The following is a 22616-nucleotide window of genomic DNA, read 5'->3' on the forward strand; positions in this document are numbered from 1 at the left end:
TCTGCATCAGCTCCTGCTTTCTGACCTGCTTGAGTTCCAGTCCTACATCCTTTGGTGATCAACAGCAGTATGGAATTGTAAGCTGAATAAACCCTTTCCTCCCCAACTTGCTTCTTGGTTATGATGTTTGTGCAGGAATAGAAACCCTGACTAAGACAATAAGTCACAAAAGAAAGATGTGAAGAGGGCCCTAAAGCGGAGCGGACTAGACTTTAAAAAGACATCAACAGCTATATTCCACTGCACAAGCTATCCTCCCTGCCAGAAAGGCTGACATGGGCATGAGGAGGTACCTCCACCTGGGAAATTAGGCACTGGATCTGAGTGACTCTCCATCCTAAAGTTCCATGTCCATCAGTAATAAGAAACTCAGTTTCATCTTCAGTGTTTACCATGGAGCATGGGAGTAAGAACTCATGACCCTGACCAACAGTCTGGCAAACAGAAGAGCTCTCTCTAGTAACACAAGAAGATGAGCTCATAAATGCCAGTTTCTTTTGGAAACAACAACAACAAAAACAAACAAACAAAAACAAAAAACAAACAAACAAAAAAAAAGACAGAAAAACTGAGAATATTCTTGAGATGGTTTCTTGGTCTAAGTTCACCAAGTGCTCTCCCAGCAAGCTGCACCCTTCCTTCTCACATGTGACCTGACGCAGACTGCACTGAACAAAGCTGGTCAGACAGAGGAAGGATGGCCCTCTGAACTGTCAGGGAGTGTTGGAGATGAGCGTAACATGCTGGGCTCCCTGGCTTCTCTACATGCATTTCAGGCAGCTAACAAGCAAGGTAAAACATACACATAGATTAAACATGAGGCAGACTGTAGAACACTATAAGTCACAAAATAAAGAGAATACATAATACAGAAAATAAACAGCTGCGAAGTTTATAAAGTCAATAACTCAACAGCTGAAAAGCTGAAAGAGCACGTGAGCGCTTACCTGCTCTGTTTCAAAAATGTCCCTTAGGTGCTCAAGGCCAAGGCTCTTAAGGAACTGGCTGATGTTCATGTCAAGACCCGCAACTAAAGCAAACAGTAAAATCTCTTTAGAATTTCCTAATTCTACGGAAGGTCAGCATTTATGTATAACCCTATTTTTTAACATTTCCCTGTACAGATGATTTCACATGACATAAACCAATACCAAACATGTCAATTTAAATCAGGCACTTCCAAGTTATGCTGAATTTTATCTTTGGCATAGCAACAGTCCTTATATTAATTCTAATACATATAGAACACAGAACTAAAATACAGATGTATATGTTAAATATACAGTGATTATAATTTCTAGTATATTATTATACAGTCTAAGATCTATTTTTAGTTTTGTGTGTTTTTATGCTTGAGTATCTGCAAGATTAGTGTTTCCCTGGGAGCCAGCAGAGTATACTGGGTTCCCTGAAGCTGGAGTGAAGAGGGCTGTGAGCTAACCAGTGTGGGCGGTGGGACCTAAACCTCTACAGAGCAGGGCCTAGGCTCCAGACCACAGTTGATAGAATTAGTACTTTTAATGAGTTAAAAGAAAAGAAGAAAAAAGAAGATACCAGTTACTGTTTTGATTTATTCTTTTTAAGAATTATTTTTATTTCTATGTGTATGTGGAGGTCAGAGGTCAATGTTGTATATCTATCTATCTATCTATCTATCTATCTATCTATCTATCTATCTATCTATCTATCTATCACCAACCACCCACCCACCCATCTTTGAGAGAGAACATCTTACTGAACCTGGAGCTCACTTAGCAAGTCCCAGGAATCCTTTTTCCTTCCTCTTCCCCCTCACATCCTCCAATCCTGTCCTCACCACCTGGTCCTGGATGACTTTGAACTCAAAAGTTTAGAGAGGGGCTATCTTTAAGCTTTCAGTAATTAAAAGGAAAAAGTAACTGGTTCACTAAAGTAAGCACAAACAAAGATTCCCAGGGGTACACCTACCTTCTCCTTCCTTCCTCTCTGCACCTGCAGCACCATCCCCTGCATTGGAGGCCCCTCCTACAGCCAGATCCGCTAATGGGCCAGTGAGGTTATCTATGCTGCTGGCAGCAGAGAGGCAGGAGGGGGTGGACGCTGGTGAGATCAGAGAGGCACTAACTACGGTTGCCTGAGGTTTAAAACAGGTAGGTAAGGCCTCGGGGGGCATGGCATCTATCAGCAGAGCCCGGATGTCATCAGCCTAAAGGTAAGTAAAGAAAACACAAAAACCATTATTAATGCTAAGATTTTCACCAAGTACCAAATGTAAAGACACGGACATCAGGCATGGACAGTGTCAGTGATTTTGGTATCAAATGTCGAGTGGCAGCTGTAAGAGTCAGACAAGGAGTAGTGAAGTAAAGGAGGCTGATTATACATGGGATATCATTGAAGTACAGAAGGAACTGAGAGACCATGTGGTTTTGGTTAGAGATTTCCAGGAAGAATGCCAACTCGGCCATATGAAGTGCCAATTGAGCCCTGGAAGGTAAGGTCATGCCTGAAGTCCTAATGTACAACAACCACCCTGCAACAAGGACTCACCGTCGCCAGATCTAAAGGTGTCTGACCTTCCTGGTTCTTCATGGTTGGGTCTGCACCATGTGCTAGAAGCAGGGCACATAACTGCGTCCTTCCTTTCTGGGCAGCTTCATGAAGGGGAGTAAAGGCCCACTTATCCGTTGCGTTTACACATGTGTTGTACTTTATCAGTAACGCTGCTATGTCAACATGCTGAGAAAAATCAAGAGAACACGTACACTGAAGAAGAAAGCCACCCAGCAGAATTCGTCCAGTATCCTTGCTACAATTTCACCATCCTTCTAGGCCCATGCTCTCATCCATAACAGAAACTTCTTAAGAACAAACACACACACAGCCCTCTCCTGAGCTTTGGACTTGTCGTCTCCTCAGCTATTCTTTTGCCTCTCCAGGCTGGCCTCTAACTACTTATTTCCAAAGTAAAGATCATGAATTCCTAAGACAGGCACGGTACCCCTGATAACATGATAATGAAGATGGGAGGAGGTCTCCACAGAACCACTAGGATTCTGCTGAGAACAGCCTAGTTTATCTAAAAGCTTTAAGATTCTTTGGGATTATGAGAATATAAAACTAACTTTGCAGTTTATGTTTAAACTTCTAACATGAAAGCTATGTATGATTCTATCAAAATCACTTCTAAAACCAACCAACCAACCAAACAAACAAAAAACCCCAATTTATCTTCTTTACTCAAAGGATGTTTTCAAAAAGCAACTTCTGTTCAGTTAGTCCAAAAGCATGGCATAACTTCAAACTATTCCTCAGATGATATTACAAGTCACTTAAACCGTGTTTCCTGCATTTTATTAAGAGGAACACAATTTGGTAGACTAATTTGCATAGACTCCAAAATTAGTCCAAAAAGAGTTACAGTTTGTATAAATGTGGGCGTATAAATGAGCTGTGTGTTCAGTATGCATTGTTAAACTTACATTGAATTTACAGTGTCTTTAGTGAAGCCAATTACAAGCTTGTTAAATTGGTTGGCAAATGTCTACAAGACCAATGAAGAGGAAGGAATATTACTGAAATAGAGTCAAACACAATTCTTAAGCTTTTCCTTCTTTTTAAGTAGCTATACCTCTGAAGCAAACCACAGTATCTGAGATGCACAAGTGAGCTGCATCGCCTGTCCTGGAGAAAGGCACCAAGCGCTGACTAAAGACAGGGACTCAGTGTTAAAAAGGTGGGCAAGAGAAGAGAATGTGGGCTCCAGCCAACCCATCCCATTGTATATACTGTCTACTACCGTGATGACAAGAAACCGTCAGACAGAATCTGTGTTTTAGGGAAAACGCTGCAAAATGAGAAAGTGGAGAAAGAAAAATCAACCTGCCAGATGATTTATTCTTATAAAATCACATGCTTTTGGTAAGGAGTATCAGTACATTTTTTTATGTATTAATATCACAGAAATTAACTGTCCTTTGTAAGTATAGATAACTAAACATACTACAATACAGAGGATACTAAGCAGAATAAAGCACATTGCCATAAAGAAAATTCTTATGAAACTTTAAACTTTAAGCTTAAACTTGTGGTTTGATGACAGTAGGAAAATGCTCTCTATTTTTTTCTTATTTGCAGACAGAAATGGAAAGCAGAAGCTGTGGATCCCTACAAAGTAGGCTTGTATGAGGATGAAGAATGGGAGGGCCACTCTGTCTATCACCTGAGCATCTTGTAGGGGAACTGTGGTCTGGGGATTTCAGTCAGAGAAAGCTGTGTCACATGCGGAGAGCAGGACCATCCTTCATGTCCGATTTATTTCTACCGCGAGGCATCGGCCCGAGCACCTAGCCTACCGCCATTTCTGACAAACCGCATCAAGGCACTGCTGTGCGCCCCACTCCTGTTGAACTCAGCTCAGTGCCTGCAAGGACAGCTTTGCACTTTGATGTGGCGGTTTGCTCCCTCGGCTGAATGCTATTCAATTGTGTGCAAACTGCTTCACCACTTGGCCGCAGACTTCTGAGATTGTAGAGATAACTGTAAGTAGCTAAATTCCATACCTACTCAGGAGCCTCCTGGCTTCAAAAGTTTCTACAACCTATCTGAGGTAGAGGCAAGATTTATATATGACCCGCTACACCATGATTACTGTGTTAGATTATGTGCAAAGTCACAGAGCACTTTCAAAGCTCATCAGAAAGGAACTACAGGGACGGTGTGACAAAGCTTGCATAGATGATTAAGCTGCACTCAACTCTGATGCAGGTTAGCCCTCTGTTCCTTAACATGTAGCCCACAATTAGTAAAGCATTAAAGCCAAGGAAGGCTTCTGGATGTTCACCGTGGCACGCTTACCCCATAAGACGCGGCGTTGTGAAGCGGGATTAGCCCTCCTTTGTCCTGGGCATTGACATCAGCTCCGTGCTCTAGAAGGTACTCGGCTACTTCCAGGTTATTGTAGCCTGCTGTGAGAGGGAAGGGGGGTGGGGGCACGTCAGGTCAGGAGAGAGACATACAACTCACACATATACAAGCAAAGACCAGGGAAAATGAAGATTTTAATTCCTTTTCTTCAAAAGCTAATACCGACTTCACATAATTCACTATTTACCTAAGTGTATACCACATGCCAGTTTCGCTCACAGGCACCGCAGGCACCAAGGGTGAGTGGGAAGGTCCTAGGACAGTCTGCAGGAGCTGACCCTCTTGGCTGACCATGTGAGTTTTGGGACTTGAACTCAGGCTGTGAAGCTTGTGGACAAGCACTGTCACCTGCTGGGCTATCTCGCCAACCTCATTCACCTTTCATGCCCAGTGGCTAAGCGCATGGCGCACAGTGTATTGGTATCTAGCTGAAGAGACAGTGAGAGGACACAGTGACACTTACCTGCCAGGTGGAGAGGAGTTGAATTTCTGCCCTGGGTGTCTCGGCAGTTGATATTCTCTGGAGTACAAAGCTTCTGCACTCTGGCCAGGCAGCCCTTCTTGGCAGCGTCCAACAGGGCAGCATCGCCCCTCAGTAGGTCCTGAATATCTGTGTCTCCTTCTTTGACCAGATCTAGGGGCGTATTCCCATCTCTGTTCTTTTTAGTTGGATCTGCTCCATGCTGTAAAGACAAAAACCAAATGGTGCACGTGTGTTTGCAAGTGGGTAGGTAGCACATACAGAACTTACTTCATTTACTCTTGGTACTACATTCAGCTGAAGGAAATCTATCCTATATCCACTTTGAAAATAGGAATCTAATCTCTGCCGTATTTTGTAACTGAGAGGATATTGGGACGCTTTTGCTTTTCTATGACAAACTTTCCCCAAGACTTGAAGTTGTCTTTGAAAAATATCTTAGATATTTAGGCAGCATCATGAGAAAGAAATAAAGGAATAGACACAGGAAAAAACCTGAATTCTAAATGACATCAATTTATAAAAAGGTTGATAGTTTAAAAGTGCATTTCATGATGTATAAATGTACTTTTAAAAACTACCTTGGTTTAAAAAAAGCTATACCTATAAGCCAAGAAGTTTTACAATAGACCTGATACAGAAAGCGGTTGACCTACTGTGGAAATTAAGAATAATCTAAGCATTTCTGGGGGCAGTTCCAGGACAGCCAGAGCAACAGTGAGACTTGCTCTTAAAAACTGAATGAAGAAAAAATAAACAAATCACAATATTCAAATTACACAACGGATGCATAATGTCCTATAGGTAATTTTTAAAAACTATCTAGTGGTAATACTTGCCATATATATTTATGCTATTACAGTATTAAACATAAACTGGACTTACATATAACAGTATTTTTTCTCTGGTTAAGAAAAGATGAGAATCCACACAGATGTATTGCAAGACATAATACATGTGACATGAGTATGTGATATTTAGTAAGAAATATGTTAACAGTTATGACAGCAGCAATATAATTATGCCTCAAAGAGCACACCTGATGGAAAAGTTCCTATGGCCACTTTTCTCTAATACTAACACTACATTAGATAAACCATGTCCCAAAACTGTCTTTGGTAAAATGACCCCGCTTAGTCAATTCCAAAAGACTGTCAGGAACCAACCAGAGACAGCCCCCTCAGCACTTGTTTCTAATAAATTACAATGGATTCGTTTTCAAAAGCAGTCACGAAACCCAGGCAGCTGCTTCATGTCTACATACTTTTAGAAGAAGTTTGCAGATTTCGTACTTTCCCTTGGCTGCCGCTTCGTGGAGTGGAGTGAATTTCCACAAGTCGGCCACATTGACAGAGGCCCCGTGCCTCACCAAGAGTTCGGCAACCTCATAGTGTCCATAGGAGCAAGCATTATGAAGGGGGACCAAGCCGCTAAACAAAAGAAAAATAGTCACAAGTCAAATATTTCAGCTAAAATAAATTGCATAATGGTGGTACATGCGTACGGTATTAGTACTTGGAGGTAAAGGCAGGAGGTCAGATCGCCCTCAGCTGGAGAGGCATTTCCACCCAGCACAGGCTACGTGAGACTCTGCCCCAAACCTTCCTCCTGTTCACACCTTCTGTGGCTCTGAGTACTGAGAACCCACTTATACAGAAATACTTCCTTTTTGGTCCCTAACATGGGCCTCATTTCTAAGCAGGAACTAATATTTTTTACTAGTTATTATTGTGTGTGCACATATGTGTGTCACGATGCACGTGTGGAGGGAGGACCACCCTGTCAAGTCAGGTCTCTCCTTACATTTTATGCATGTTCTAGGGATCAAACTCAGGACAGCAGCTTGCACAGCAAGTGTCCTTACCTGCTAAGCCACCTCACTAATTCAAACATTCATAATTAAAAAACAAACAACTTTTCAATATAAAGCCTTCTATCACAGCAATCATTAATCTTGAAATACAATATATACTGATTTATTTTTATTGCTCTATCTACTCATCTATTCACATTTGTGTGTGTGTGTGTCACTCATAGAATTAAAAAAAAATACTTTATTTCCGGTGGCACTAGGGTCTCACGCATGCTAGTGGCACTCTACCACTGAGCTATACACACCCAGACCTCTCAGTTTAAATATAGGATTTCCTAAACTCATTCCATAAGCCAAGCAGGCACCAAGTTCAAATCCTACTGCCTCAGCCTCCCAAGTGGCTGGGACCCCAGGCCCTGCTTAACACAATCCTTTCAATTCTTACTTGTACCCTAGTAATATAAAGTCCTGTATACTACAAAGTATTAGCACGAATAATTAACCAATCTACTTTTTATCATCTCTTAAGATTTTCTTTGATTTGTATTTTTTGTTTTTGTTTTTTTGAGACAGGGTTTCTCTGTATAGCCCTGGATGTCCTGGAACTCACTTTGTAGACCAGGCTGGCCTCGAACTCAGAAATTCCCCTGCCTCTGCCTCCTGAGTGCTGGGATTAAAGGCGTGCGCCACCACGCCCAGCACTGGATTTGTATTTTACTAATGAAAATCTCCAGCTTACTCATGATACACAATATAAAATAATGTACTATAGAACACATAACACAGAATACATTCTACTTATTCAGTTGGTATCTTTCACCATTTGTTTTAGCTATTTTTAAGTTCATAATGATTCGAGAGTGGTTTCTCTGTATAACTTAAATACTGAGGTACAAAGCAATGGAAACTCAAAGTGATTTCAGAAGAGAATTCACACTGGCCATAGTAGTGCATGCCTTTAATCCTAGAATTAAGGAGGCAGAGGCAGGAAGATCTCTCTGAATTTGTAGCCACCCTGGTCTACATAGCAAGTTTCAGGCCAGCCAGAGATAGAGGACCTTTGTCTCAAACAAACTCCATCACTGTTCCCCCTAAAAAAGAATATCATCAAGGAAAATAAAATTCAATTATAAATTCTACTCAGCTAAGAGAATCTCAACCGCTCATCTTCTGAGCAAGCTCCTTCAAAGACAGCAGGTGACATTCTAAAAGGTAGCACAAAAAAGCCACCTCTCAAGAGCTGTGCACTGAAGGGGACATAGGACATGTAAGACCAACCAGTTAGGCAGAGATTAGTTAGAGATTAGTGTCATCTACAAGGAAGGCTTGATGATGAAACGTGCCAGTACTAAACTAAGTCACAGAAGCAACACTGGCAGCTCTCCAGTGCATTGCGGCACTTTGAAACCACCAGGAAGGGTGTTCTCATCATCATGCATGGTACATGACTTGAGAAAGAAAAGCACTTAAGTTACCCAAAGCCCGAGCTGCATCTTTTTACTTATGGCGCTATGTAAGTGCACAAAATGGGGCCCCCTCATCTGAGCAGTTGTTAAACTGACTCAGGATACAGAAATTGATTTTGGTTAAAATACTCTTCTTAGATTTATAAGTAGCCACTTTAAAAGTTTTACCTGGTGTGTCAAGTAATTCATCTAATATAAAAATGCAAATAACTTAAATGAGCAGAATCAAAATTATATTTCTATTAATAATGGTGATTGTGGGATGGATTGAATTCTTAGAAGAATTTTTTTAATGGCAAAAAAATATAATAAAAGGATAAATAGTAAATTACAGATTACATGAAAATATTCGTAAATGAAATAAAATCCTATACACAGGCATGAAAGGATGCACCAAATTGGAAGACACAGTGCAAGAACAGGTGAAGTCCAAAGCAGACTGGAAAGGCATCCTCACCTGGGCACCACGCAGTGCACATTCAAAGGTGCCAAGAAACATGCTCACGGTCCAAGTGACTGACAGCCACTGTACATAACCCAAGACAGTGCTGGACAACTACAGGCAAACTGTTCATGCTCTATCTTTAGGGTGAGGGTTGAGAGAATCTTCAATTTCAATATGTATGTTTAAGTTGTAATTTAAATGAATTATGTATATATTTTAATAAGAAAAGCATCTATGACACTAAAAACACCAATATTTTAAAAAAAAGTATGTCATTTGTAAATTTTTTGTTCCAAAGAAAACACCTATATTCTGTAGATAAAAAGTATGTGATTTTATTTAATTTTAGGTACTTTAAGTATGAAGGGACTTGCGCATACACATACCCTTTATCTTTGGCATGGACGTCAGCTCCATGATGTAGAAGGTACTCAACGACAGACACACGGTTATAGCCTGCAGCGAAGTGTAAGGGTGTAGAATGCCGGCCCTCCAGGTCTCTGCAGTTCACATTCTGCGGGCTGCAGAGTTGCTTTTGTGGTGTACACACAGACACAGAGGCAGGGACAACACCATTAACAATCGTTCATAGACTTTGCTCTAAAACTGGGCAGCATTTTAAAATACTATAATGATATAGTAAATATTCTCCACAGATAAGATGTATAAAAAATCAGCACCATAGCCAGACATGGTGAGGCATACCTAAAAATCCCTGAGCTGGAGAAGGTGACAGAGAATGACCTCCAATTTGGGGCCAGTGCAGGTTGCACAGTGAGTCTGAGGACAGTCTGGGCTACACGATGTTTCAGAAAGCCCCAAAGGAGAATCAGCATTACGTTTGGCATTCCCGTGACAACAGATACTGAGTGTTCAGAGGAATTTAGTCTTTGTGGGAGACCCTAGTCCAGTCCCTAACCTAACCGACCTCCAGGGCAGCCAAGGAAGCCTCCTGTCTTATCCATGGCCGTCTCCCTCCCCCCTTCCCTCCCTAAGACTCCTCACAGATGCATCCTGTGGCCCACTTAGCGTGGTCTCTGCTCAAATCAGATCAACCTGAGCTGACTCCACGGAACCAAAGAACCTAAAGAGAGTCCCTGTCTCCTTGAGTGTGGGTCAAGGGACACTTGTTCTCTAGGTCCCACAATTGTGTGATTCTAGTCATTCCTTGCTGAATGTCAGAACAATTTTATATCCTGTTTTTCAAATTTTAAAATACTTTAAACAGAGAAGCAGAGAGGAAGGGGAGGAGAGAGCACCACTCTTATAGTGCAGGCTATGCCAGAATGCACAGGGATCCTCATGGCTTGGCTTTCTGAAGGGATGAAAGGCATGAGCTAACACACCCAGCTAACTTCTAATTCTTAGCTTTTGAGAAAAAAAATATACCAGACCTAATTCTCAATTTGTATGCCTTCTTTGGACATTACATTCCACTGTCAAAAATAAAATTTCCTTTTAATGTGAATGCACTGTTCAGCAACTTGAAAGCACATTTTGCCTACTTGCACACAAATATATGAAATTAAAATTTGTGTTCTGGGCAGTAAGATGGCTCATGCGAGTAAAGGTACTTGCAGCCAAGCCCGGAAACTTGAATTCAATTCACAGGTTGCCCGTGGTGGAAGGAGATAACTGATTCCAGAAAGTTGACTTTACATATGCACCACCCACGGCACATGTGAATAAATCACATGCACGCACACTTATATGTAAAAATAATGAATTTTTTTTTTTTTTTTTTTTTTTTTTATGATTTAGGTGCTATAAGGACATGCTGGGAGAAATCTTGGCAGTGTTCTTGTACGTGTAGATTTACCCTGCCCAGTGTTTTATTTTGAGTTCTTCTGTTTAGATCCATCTAAGTGAAGTGGGCAGCGCGAGTCCACCAGTCACGGGAAAGGCGCTAACTTACCTTCACAGTTTCCAAGTCCCCAGCTTTCGATGCCTCTAAGAGACGATAGTCCACGTCCGAAGTGCGGATAGGAGTACTCTCTGTATCAAAGGAAGGAAAGACTACTGTTGGAGAAAGTTATGCAAGGAAGACTGCTTCATGAGGGAAAAGAGATTACGGGTTGGACATTACTGTGATATAATGGCTCCTTCCTCCATCTTACATAAGAAGTACTTTTTACTTTTTATTTCAATTTACATCTCATCTAAGTCAAATTTAAATACATCATAACACAGAGAGAGAACATTATACCCCACCACTCTAGTCATCACATGCTCAGGTTAAAGCCATTTCAAAGGAGACTGAGAGGAAAGCTAGAACCAAAAATAGCTCCAGACTTTCCAATGCCTGTGTATGGGAGAAAGACCACGAGGTGAAATGCAACATGAAGTTGGGTTATTACATTTACATGCTTACATGTCATGTATTTTGATTAATCAAACATGAATATATAACAAAAATGTATTCAAAATTGATCTTTTGAAGAAAAGAGATTCAATATGCTCATGTTAAATGTGGCTTTTGGAAAGGACATACAGCAGTACAAGAGAGTGCGGCAGACTATCAGGACCACCGGCTTGGGCCCCATGTGCACTTTGGGGGATACTTCAGATTTTTGATATTTTTACTTATTATTACACATGCCATAACATGCAGATGGAGCCAGGTCTCTCCTTCTACCATGGCTCTGGGGACTGACCTCAGGTTGTCAGGCTTGCTCAGCACGCACCTTTAACCACCAGGCCATCTTACCAGCCTGATGCCTTCCAAGAGTGAGACCTGGTTTTCCTCAAAGTCTCTTTCAGGTTTAAGATTACATTACATTACACTATGATCACAGACACTGAGTTCATAGTCCAAGTGGGAAGGATCAAGTGATGCCATAAAAGGCTTAGATTGTAAAAGAAACACTTTATTTTTCTACAGTGCTTCGTTCGGAAGAGCTGGCTTTTATAGACAGATTCAAGAACTCTTCTGTGGAAGACAAACTATTTGATCATATTAATAATTCTTAGCAGATAAACCACTAAGATTAAATCAGATAAAATACCAAAACTGAAAAGGAAAAAAAGATTGTCTCGAACAACGAAGTCCATTTTAAAACTCTTCCTCTTTAAAGAAAGTGTTATAGTGCACTCGTCAGTGGAGTGGCTGGGGCTGGGCCCTCGCTCCTGTTTACATTTCCTTTTCACAAAACAACAATCCAAGTATTTGCCAAGTTGGTTTTTGGGCTGCTTCACATCAGAGTCAATGTGTTGAGCCCAAACTCTCTGATGCCTGTACTCGACTTTCTGGTCACTAGTCTCCAGTCTAGCGGTGCATGTGTACTACTGCACCTATAGGTGAGGCTGTTCCGCAACACTCTCTACCGTGTCTCTATGAGAGAGTCCAGCAACAGAGAAACCTCAGGAAAACTCCTTAGGTTATCATCACACCACGCTGATGGGGAATGACTAGGAAGGTATCATTTTCTAGTCAAGCAGAATATCTAGTGTACATCCCAGAATGCTACTAAGGACTTCATACAGGAAATGTCAAAGTATAAAAGTTAAACATGTTGATTTATTATGATAGCAATTATGGAGTTCTGCATATGTATAAGTCTAAAATGGGTTTAGAACAAAGTTAATTTTAGAAATACTATAGCAGGACCTGGTAGGCAAACCCTAGGTACCAAAGTAGATGAGGCAGGGATACTACAGACCCCAGGCCCGTCTAGGTTACAGAGGAGTTCAAGACTAACTTAGGCAACTTGGTCAGACTCTGCCTCAAGATTAAAAACTAAAATGAGAATGTAGAAATACCTATAAAAGAACACTCAGTATCCTCTTCCAACCATGGAGTAATTCCAATAAAAATATTTTTTGTTTTTTTAAAAGGCTCTATAGCTCAGATAACTCTATTATTTGTATTCTCTTTCTAGATCAACAATGAATATGGCAAACTGATTCCTACCATTTGCTAAATTAAGCATTTATAATGAACTATATGCATCACAAAATCAATTTTAGAGTAGAATTATAAAAGTAACTGAACTTTTAACTTATGATTCAATATTCAATCTCTCATCTCCAGAAGTCATGGACCTGAGATGCGTTTACTAGAAGGCATCTTTAAATGTACTAAATGGATCCAAGCTGTTCAATTTATTTGATACTTCACCCCCATTTTGTTAACCACCGTTAAATTTATGCATAGTACTGTGAGAAACTGATGCAGTAGCTTTATGTTTATTTATGGTTATAACTCAGAAATAAAATTCAGTAGTGAATCATTTCCAGTAAAAAAGGACAAAAGAATATTTTATAAAAGTCTCAATTTATAAAATGATTGCAATTTCTTGAAAGAGCTATTTTCTAGTGGGGGAGCAGTATCTTATCTTCCTGCAGCAGATATCCCACTGCTCTGTTCAAGGCAAGGGTTTAATAGTCCAGCTTAACACCCTAGCCCCATTCTGATAGTGAAAACTGGAGGAAAAGCCAAGGGGGAGAAAGAAGAGTAACTGTTGAAATTACTGGAGGAAGTAGTTGCCTCTGGAGAGGAAGGTGCAGGAGAGGAGGAAGGAGAAGCAGCCATGTGTTAAGAGTCAAAAGAGATCCTTGAGGGAACTGGAACTAAGAGCAGGCCAGACGAAACATAGTAAATAGTAAGTGATAACTTGGGGTTATCAGTAGAAAACAGACTCTAACAGCAGGAGAGTAGGCAGCTATTGTGGTGGTTAGGGTTCATTGTAAATATAAAGGCTGTGCGTGTGTCTTTCATTCTGGAACTCAGTAACCAAAGGCAGGGTAGATCGAATCCCTGGGCCAGGATTACACTCATTTCTACAATAACCACACTGCAGTTCTTTCACATCTGGTCCCTGAGGTTTCAGTAGGCTCTTACTTCTAATTTGGGAGCTAGGGAGTCAGTGCCTATTTTCTATCAGTTGTATTCCTCATCTGTCAACAAACACACAGACTGAAGCAGGATGACTGGCATGTAAGAATGAGCTGAGGAGGGAAAGCAATCCCTACCCAGTGCTCAGGGTACAAAATGATTTCTTGGGACTGCTTCCCTTACACAGCACTGGCATGCTGTAACTACCATGGTCTTTGAGAGATTCTGTACTTCTAAAACAATGCTTTTTTGAGAGCCCCCAAAATTTGTAGGGTCAATTGTGGTTTTCTAGGTTTGTCATCTCCAAGCTATCACACCACAATTGTTTAATATAGATGTTTAGGAACTTCTTATGTAGATTTTTAAATAGTTATGTATCAGATAATCTTAAGAATTTTATTTCTGGATAGAGGGCATCATAAGATATCTGCTATAAAAGGGGGCACTGTGGACATACAGTTTACAGGGAACAAAGAATAGCCAGGTTTCTAACTACTAGTCTATAGGTGTCTCTATGTTACTCTTTCAGTTTCCGTCTGTCTACAGTAATAGAGCCCAGAAAAGGCTGTTCAGACAAAGGCTGAGGGGTGAGAAAGAAGGGTAATTATATTGATAGTCTTTCATGTCTAATTCCAAAGTTTTTAGAAGGCAGTTACTTCTAACTTGGGAGTTAGGATGTCAGTGTCTAGTGTACTAACAGTTTTCTGCTGAATTCTGTCAACAAAGTAAAGTGGGCATTCACTGTGACACTCACCAAAAGTTGACAATTAAACCAGGAAAATATAAGATAACCAGAATAGTTAAGAACAGCAAGTAGGCCAGGGTACTATACAGGTAAGAACATTACTCTAGAAACTTAGCATCTCTCTGTTTGACAGACTGGATAGCTCCCGTAAGTCTAGCTTGTGTTCAACTCCTACGAGCCATCGAACTTAAAAATGGTGCAGATCTCCTCCTGATAGCTCCTCATCCCACCACAAATCAGAGATAGGAGACTATGTAGGAAAGGAAATGTGTGAAAAAGAAGCATTCAGCCCAATAAGATCACCCAGGAATCTACTGAGAACAGGCGGCAGGGTCTGTTCTCCTGGGAGGGGGCGTGAGGAGAGGGAAGGCAGGCCATGTGACTCACCGCTGAGAATCTGTTGCACTGCTTCATTCCCCATCTGTGCTGCTGTGAAGCCTTGCAGGGAGATGATGGAAGGATCAGAGCCATAACTCAGCAGGAGGCGGCAGGTCTGCAGGTGGCCCGCTAAGGCAGCTCTGTGCAAAGCAGTCTGACCAAGACTATCCAGTGCATTCATCTGAAAAACCATTGGATGTCCATGTGAAACTGGGCATTCTTTCACACTGTAGCAAATACACTCGGGATCAGAGTCGACTGTGAAACTTTTTTGGAAAACATCATTGATTAGCTTTTGCTCACTAGTGTTATAGAAACAGTGAGAGCCTTGGGGGTGGGAGGTTGGGGGAATCACAAAATACCCTTGATTTCCCTGACTGACCAGAGTTCTGTCACTCCACTCAAAAAAGAAAGAAAAAGTCATCAGAGGGCAGGATTCTCACCTGGTGATCACTGCCTGCTCTGCTGGAGATGCTCACCAAATACCTGAGAATGAATAGCTCTCCTCATGCTCAGACAACAGAATACACATGCAGACTAGCAGTGTAGTTCATCACACTTGCATTTTAGGAAGTGCCTTATAATCTGAATGAATATCCCTCATCAGAGGCGTTTCTGATTTCAAATTCTTTTCTCTATCGGAATATTCGTACTAAATAATGAAATGCCTTGGAAAGAGGACTCATGTCTAAACACCAACTTGTTCCATATATCCACTGTACTCATAAGCTGAAACAACTCTATTTTTCTGTGACTGTGACTGTGTGGTATTACATGAGCTTAGGGTACAATTTTCTGTCTGTGTGATCTTGATGATTCAAAGGTCTTGGTTTTGAAGCATTACAAATTTCCTATTTTCAGGTCATGGATACTCATCTGCAACGGATGCCTTAACTATAAATACATTGAACTGGGAACTCCCTTGTAGATTCAAGGAGCCATTTTCAAACCTTGAAGTGTGTAGATGGGAAACAGTAATTTAGTTAATTATTTTGAATAAATGTTCCACTTCTGTGTCAAGGTTCATAATTTGGTCAAATCTAACTAGCCTAGGATTTTAGAATGTCCCCGCAAACACCTGCTACTCCAGAGGGATCAAAGTGTACATGCTGCTTTCATGGAAACCCTGTTAAATCTTCCCTCCCTCATCTCTGGAGGCCTCAACAACAACTCCCTCTCCAGAGCATACACGCTGACTCAGCACTTAACCACTTCCTACATTGTGGCAATAACTTTTCATCAAGTCCAATTAACGGTGAGAATACGGAGTGCCTTCTTGAAAGGTCCTAATAAGGGAATGATAGTATAATCCCACACCAAAAAGAGGTCAGAAGTGAAGAGAACTGGTCTCTTTCCAGTCCTTTGTTACTGGGAAAGCTGTGTTGCTTGTTCAGAAAAGGCTTCACTTAAATTATTATTGGCCTTCACAAAACTCGCCATGAAAGGCATCACAATTTAATTTGATCATATTTTCCAGCAGAAAAAAAAAAAGACTTTGTACATAACAGACAAGCACTGTTTAAGTATTTATTTGAAAACACAATATGGCAAACTAGTTTTTGTATGAATGTTACTTCATTTTAGAAGAATATCCAGAACTGCAAACATCCTAATTATTCACACTTCTCTGGAAATTAGATGAGACACAATTATACAGCTGTAAAAATGAAATGGTAACAATGAATTCCGATTTAGTTTGTTAAATCATGTAAATATGGTTTGAGAGTTATTCTTCTAAAATATTGATCTTACCAACTTAAGATTTCAAATGGATGTCTCTAGTATTTTGAATAAAGCTCAGCCCTTTAGCAAGCAAATGTAATGGACAGAGAGGATTGTAAAGGTTTTCTGTTTATCGAGGACTGGCCAGCTTCACCTCCAGTGTTGAAGCAGATGTGCAGAACACTGCAGTGGTCTGGATAGAAGTGGCCCCCCCATAGACCCATGTGTTTGAATGCATGGTGGGGAGTGGCACTGTTAGGAGGTGTGGCCTTGTTGCAGTGAGTGTGACCTTGTTAGAAGAAGTGCACCACTGTGGAGGCAGGCTTTGAGGTCCCTATGCTCAAGTCACACCCAGTACAGTACATCATCTCCTATTGGCTTCCCATCAAGATGCAGACCTTTCAGCTCCTTCTGCAGCACCATGTCTGCCTGAGTGTCACCATGCTTCCTGCCATGATGATAAAGGACTAAACCACTGAACCTGCAAGCCAGCCCCAAGTCAATGTTGTCCTTTATAAGAGTGCACTTCTCATGGTGTCTGCTCACAGCAGTAAAACTAAGACAAACACACTGTACCTTCTGTAAGTAAGTATGGTAGAACTGAGTGCTGAGGAAAATGGCCCAATCACATCCCTGTCACTGACTCTGGGGAAATTCGTATTTTAACAACGAATGAAAATTTATAATGTTTCAATGGTTCTTGGAATAAGTTTGTAAAAAGAATTAAGAATTTTTTTAAAAGTTCCATTTGATGAGCGGTGACTTATAACAGAAACTGGTAAATTGGTCACATAATGAAATTTTATATTATACATTCTATGCATATGAGATATTTACTCATTCCTTTAGGTTAGTCTTTCGGTATCTTAAAAATGTTTGTATCCATAAAGTGTAAGACACTAATGTAATTAAAAAATCATTTCATTTAACAGATATATATTTTTAAATTGTGAATGGAGATTATAATCCTTTCCTCAAATTCTAAGTACCATCTACTAAAGATTACGGAGTACTTTATCGAGCAATAAAGTCACTGATGAGAAGAACACTCACTCGGCGGAGATAAATAGACGAGCTTATAACCGTTTGCTGGTAGTCTGTCTACAAAGCTCACTTAGAGTACTGAGTGTGTAACAGATGGGAATAGTACACAGGCTTGCTCCAGGGGCCGGGGAGAAGGGACTGTTCTTTACTAGAAGGCAATGTCACAAATCTCTCAGGGAAATCCCAGCTCTGCCTTGCCTGCATGGCAGGTTCTAAGCTTGCTAGGACTACTTAGGAGACTCTGCCCCACAAATGAACAACAAAACTCCCACCAAACAAAGAGAGCAGTTCTGCCAGTGCCTTCCTTCTTCCCCTGAAGCCCCAGAGCCCCTAAAATGGTTTGAGACCACAAATACTTAACACTCAATGCTAAACAGATTATTTTTATTAAGATGTGAAACTGCCACCAAAAAAAAAGAGAAAAGGCTTGATTTTATGTTACATACTCAACATGCTAACCATAGCCAAGACACTCTTAAGCTATACATTTAGAGGTCATGATGGACAACTGTGATTGTGAACTTGATTGGACTAAGTAATTAATAATTAGACAAGCAAACGTGTGGGTATGTCTGAGGGCTTTTCTAGAGATGACCAGACTATAAGGGTTCAGTTTAAATGAATGTGCTAATCTACTGATAGAGTCAGAATCTGGAGGCTACTAGGAGACAGAACTGTGGATGGCCATAGTTCCATCTGGAGTATCCATCATAGTATCCGGAGGAGCAGGTCACTAGGGGTGTGTCCTCTATCTGTGTCTTTCTGTTTGTGCTCGTCTCTGCTTCCTATCTGGCACGACGTGGTTACTTCAGCATACTCTCCTTCAGCTATAGACTAAACCTCTGAACCATGAACAAAATACACTTTTCTTCCCTTTTGTGGCTTGTTAGGGATTCGATCATGTGAACATGTTCAGAAAGTGTTGTTAGACACAAATGTTAACTATGGGCCATTTACAAGTCCAATAGAATCACAGAAAGAAAATACTAAGCAAGGGAAACATGGCCCATTAGGAGTAAAGAAAAGTTTTTACTAATGTATGAAGGAATGGAGGCAGCAACCCTGTGGGACTGGCACATTGCCTTGGGATCCAGGAATGAATGATAGGGAGTTGATATAGCAGCTGCTGCTGCCACTGCTCTCTCTCTCTCTCCCTCTCTCTCTCCCTCTCTCTCTCTCTCCCTCCCTCCCTCCCTCCCTCCCTCCCTCCCTCCCTTCCTTGCAATTCCTTACTTTTTTCCTTCTTTGGCTTTAGCTCGCCTACAGATTACTATGTACACCAGGTTGGACTCAGCAGACATCCACCTGCCTCTGTCTCTGCCTCTCTGCCTCTGCCTCTTGAGTGCTAGGATTGAAGGTGATTGTGGCATTTGAGATCTACTGATGACAATGTATATGCTGTCTTTGTATTTAAAGGAAATCAGTAACTTGTTTGCTGTAGTAGAAGACCAGGAAGGACTTGCTACTCTAGAAGTCATTTATGTCACTAGCAGACTGTTTTCAGTCACATAAGTCCACTGCTGAACTAAGATGATAATAATAATACATCATGCCCATGAACAGTCAGGAAGGACTGAGAACCTACGCAATGCCACCGAGAGAGGCTATAACAAAAAGCTTAGTTTTCAATGAACTTTTCTGAAAAAAAAAAAAAATGCCTTGTAGGTGATAACAAATATGTATTTTTAAGAATTAAGAACATTATGGTTTGTATGAGTGTTATAATGTGTCAAAAATGACTTGCAAAGTCAAGCCTAGGGCAACAATTCATACAAGTGTAGCGGAAAGCCCCCTTAGCTTACTATTTCTGATACAACATGTTGCTTATAACAATGCTATAGTTGTAGCTACAAAGTAGGTGATAAACCTGTACAACTCCTCTCTCTATTTTAACTTATCTTGATTTCAATTAAGAATGACTTTTAGGGGCTGGTGAGATGGCTCAGTGGGTAAGAGCACCTGACTGCTCTCCCGAAGGTCCGGAGTTCAAATCCCAGCAACCACATGGTGGCTCATAACCATCTGTAACAAGATCTGACTCCCTCTTCTGGAGTGTCTGAAGACAGCTACAGTGTACTTACATATAATAAATAAATAAAATCTTTAAAAAAAAAAAAAAGAATGACTTTTAAAGCATTTAATATAATCTTGTTCATCTGTAAAGTATAATCAGGTAGTGTTACACTAAAATACTACACACCAATCTGAAGCTTATGTAAAGGGAAATGCAAGTGTCAGGAAGGAAATGTATGCTGTAAAATACCATTCAGCTCTATTAGAGAAAATTCTAATTGTTTTAAAGATTTTATTCTCAACTGAGTGTATTTTATGAGTTTCTTTCTGTGTGGGAATGTGTGCAGAGGTGTAATTTCCCCATGGAGGCCAGAGCCCTCTTGGAGCTGGAGTTTCAGACAGCTGGGAGCTGCTCAACACAGGTGTTAACCATGACCTCAGCTGCGCTGCAGAAGACAAGCCATCTCTCCAGCCTCCCAAAACTCTAGTCTTACAAGAATTATCATGTAAGGATTTGAGGTCATTGCTTGGTTATAATACCTGGTTCAACAGCTATTATCAGTTAAGGAGATTCATGTGGAGCCTATCAAAGAAACATATTATTAACTAACTATGTTTAACAAACAGTAATAGATTTACTTTTTTTTATTTTCTTTTTTCTGAGACAGGGTTTCTTTGTGTAGCCCTGGCTGTCCTGGAACTCACTCTGTAGACCAGGCTGGCCTCAAACTCAGAAATCCGCCTGCCTCTGCCTCCCGAGTGCTGGGATTAAACGCGTGCACCACCACTGCCTGGCTGTATTTTTGTTTTTAATGTGGTTTACTGAAAAGTCTGATACTCAAATTTCATCTTTCCTATGTTCCTGCAAACGCTACCTAAACACAAAGTAGGAGTTTTATGTACGTAGGTTAGTGGATTGTGTTTTAGTGTTTATAAATAGGAAGCTGGTTAGTCTTTTTTTGTTTGTTAACTTAAAAACTAGTGTTATCTAAGAAGAAGGAACCTCAGTTAAGAAGAAAGGACCAAGAGACAATTTTACTAGAAAAAAAAAAGTTAAATCAACTTCAAAGGACAACCTATGACTTTAAACACAAAACCACACACTAACCGCCCTTTCTGACCAAGATGAGTTCTTGGGGACCCAGTACTGAGAGCAGCTGGCCGCCCTGTGCTAAGTGAGGGCTTACCTTTGCTCCATGCTTATGCAGAACTTCCATGACGTCATTATGAGCTCTTTCAGCTGCAACATGCAGAGGGGTCATGAAACTATGGGAAGGAGAAAAGGGAAAGAGAATGTTGTAACATTTACTGCAAACTCTCGGTCACTGCTGGCTGCTGACAGAAGGAAGGCTCTTTTCTTTAGTGGGGTGGTGTGGGGTGGTCATGTACCACTGTACACGTTCATCCGGGCCACTTAACTAAACTTGGTAAGGCACGGACCACCAAGACAAAGCAAACATGGCAACAAGAAGACTCAAAACCAGGAAGGGGCTTGTTGGAAGGATGGGGTTCATGGTGTGGGGGTGGGTAGGCAATGACCAAATTCTGTGATGTACACCACGTAAGGAATAACCGGAGGAAGGAGGAGGAAGAGCTGACCAGCTATTGCGGCTGTACTTACTCCTTGTTCTTTTCGTTGACATTGGCTCCCTTCCTCAGCAACAGCTCTGCCACCTGCTTTCGTTTGGGATGCAAGGAGGCCACAGCACAGTGCTGCAAATCAAACACAATCCAGTTTAAGACAAACTTCTACCTAAACATGAACTCCTGAATGAAACGGCCCCGCAGCTATTAGACACTAATCTCAGAGGGCACCAGGACATGATGAAGAATTGTACTCTGTGGTCAGTACTCTTCTTACACACACTGGGCGAGCAAGGCAAGCGAAATTATATTCGCAATTAGGCATGTAGAGACTTCATTCCTCAAGCCTTCACTGATCTGTCTGCCAGTGTTTCTCCGTTACTTCACTGACAGAGGCACCAAACTCACAAGGATAAGCAGGTTTGCTTAGGCAAGGTGAAAACATGCAACCCTGAAGTGATGTGAAGGAGCCGATATGCTTAGAAACCTTAGGTTTTGTCCTCCTGTTTATGTCACTTTTGTGTTTTGCTCCATTTTATATCAATGACTGTATTAACAGTTGGAAAATAAAACTACTCACAACTAAATAAAGTAAACACCCCAAAGCAGAGGGTCAAGTTTCTTACAGTGCTGGGGATTACACTCTGTGACTGGGGACTCCTGGCCTAGCTCTGTGGAGACTAAAGTTATTTGAACTAGGCTTGGTGGTTTGAAATTTCACTTGGCCCGTTTCAGTTTGGTTTATCTTTTAATAGTGTTTCCAGCAGAATGGGCTAAGTGACCTTTCTGAGCCACGCAGGTTTAAGAGAGTTAAGTGAAGCATATCTAACAGTCTGTAACATAAGGCGCACATAGCTTAAGTTCTAGAGTTAGGGGCAGGCACTAACCAGCCCACATTTGTGCCTTAATGTGCTTAATGACCAAAGTCAGTGATCTTCCTGAGAGAGGGGGAGGAGGGAAGGACAGCTGTAAAGGTCATTTATACAGTTGGGAACAGAAAGTTCAGTTTCAACATTTCCTCACATAAGCATAATCTGTTCTCTGAATGCAATTACTCCAAAGGATAATGCAAATACTTATGAAATCATACTTTCTACAGAAAACAGATGCAATATTTATCTAGTAAGTACAGCTCAAAGATAAGATTCTATCAGATCATACTTTGCATTATAATAAAAGCACTGAG

At 40.9% G+C, this 22616-nt stretch overlaps 1 protein-coding gene across 1 annotated transcript in view; it reads right to left on the minus strand.

Moving 5' to 3' along the window:
- The window catches only part of Tnks (tankyrase), a 146873-nt gene that overhangs the window by 23170 nt on the left and 101087 nt on the right, over positions 1-22616 (minus strand). Inside the window, exons 10-20 of the mRNA XM_021218747.2 lie at positions 21468-21559; positions 21034-21112; positions 15077-15248; positions 11026-11105; positions 9497-9642; positions 6651-6816; positions 5369-5588; positions 4837-4946; positions 2530-2718; positions 1948-2185; positions 948-1030 (exon numbers count right to left, since the gene is read on the minus strand). Coding sequence (XP_021074406.1) covers positions 948-1030; positions 1948-2185; positions 2530-2718; positions 4837-4946; positions 5369-5588; positions 6651-6816; positions 9497-9642; positions 11026-11105; positions 15077-15248; positions 21034-21112; positions 21468-21559 — 1575 coding nt within the window. The remainder of the gene's footprint in view (positions 1-947; positions 1031-1947; positions 2186-2529; positions 2719-4836; positions 4947-5368; positions 5589-6650; positions 6817-9496; positions 9643-11025; positions 11106-15076; positions 15249-21033; positions 21113-21467; positions 21560-22616) is intronic.

Source organism: Mus pahari, chromosome 19 (assembly GCF_900095145.1).
Source record: "Mus pahari chromosome 19, PAHARI_EIJ_v1.1, whole genome shotgun sequence".
NCBI classification, from domain to species: domain Eukaryota; kingdom Metazoa; phylum Chordata; class Mammalia; order Rodentia; family Muridae; genus Mus; species Mus pahari.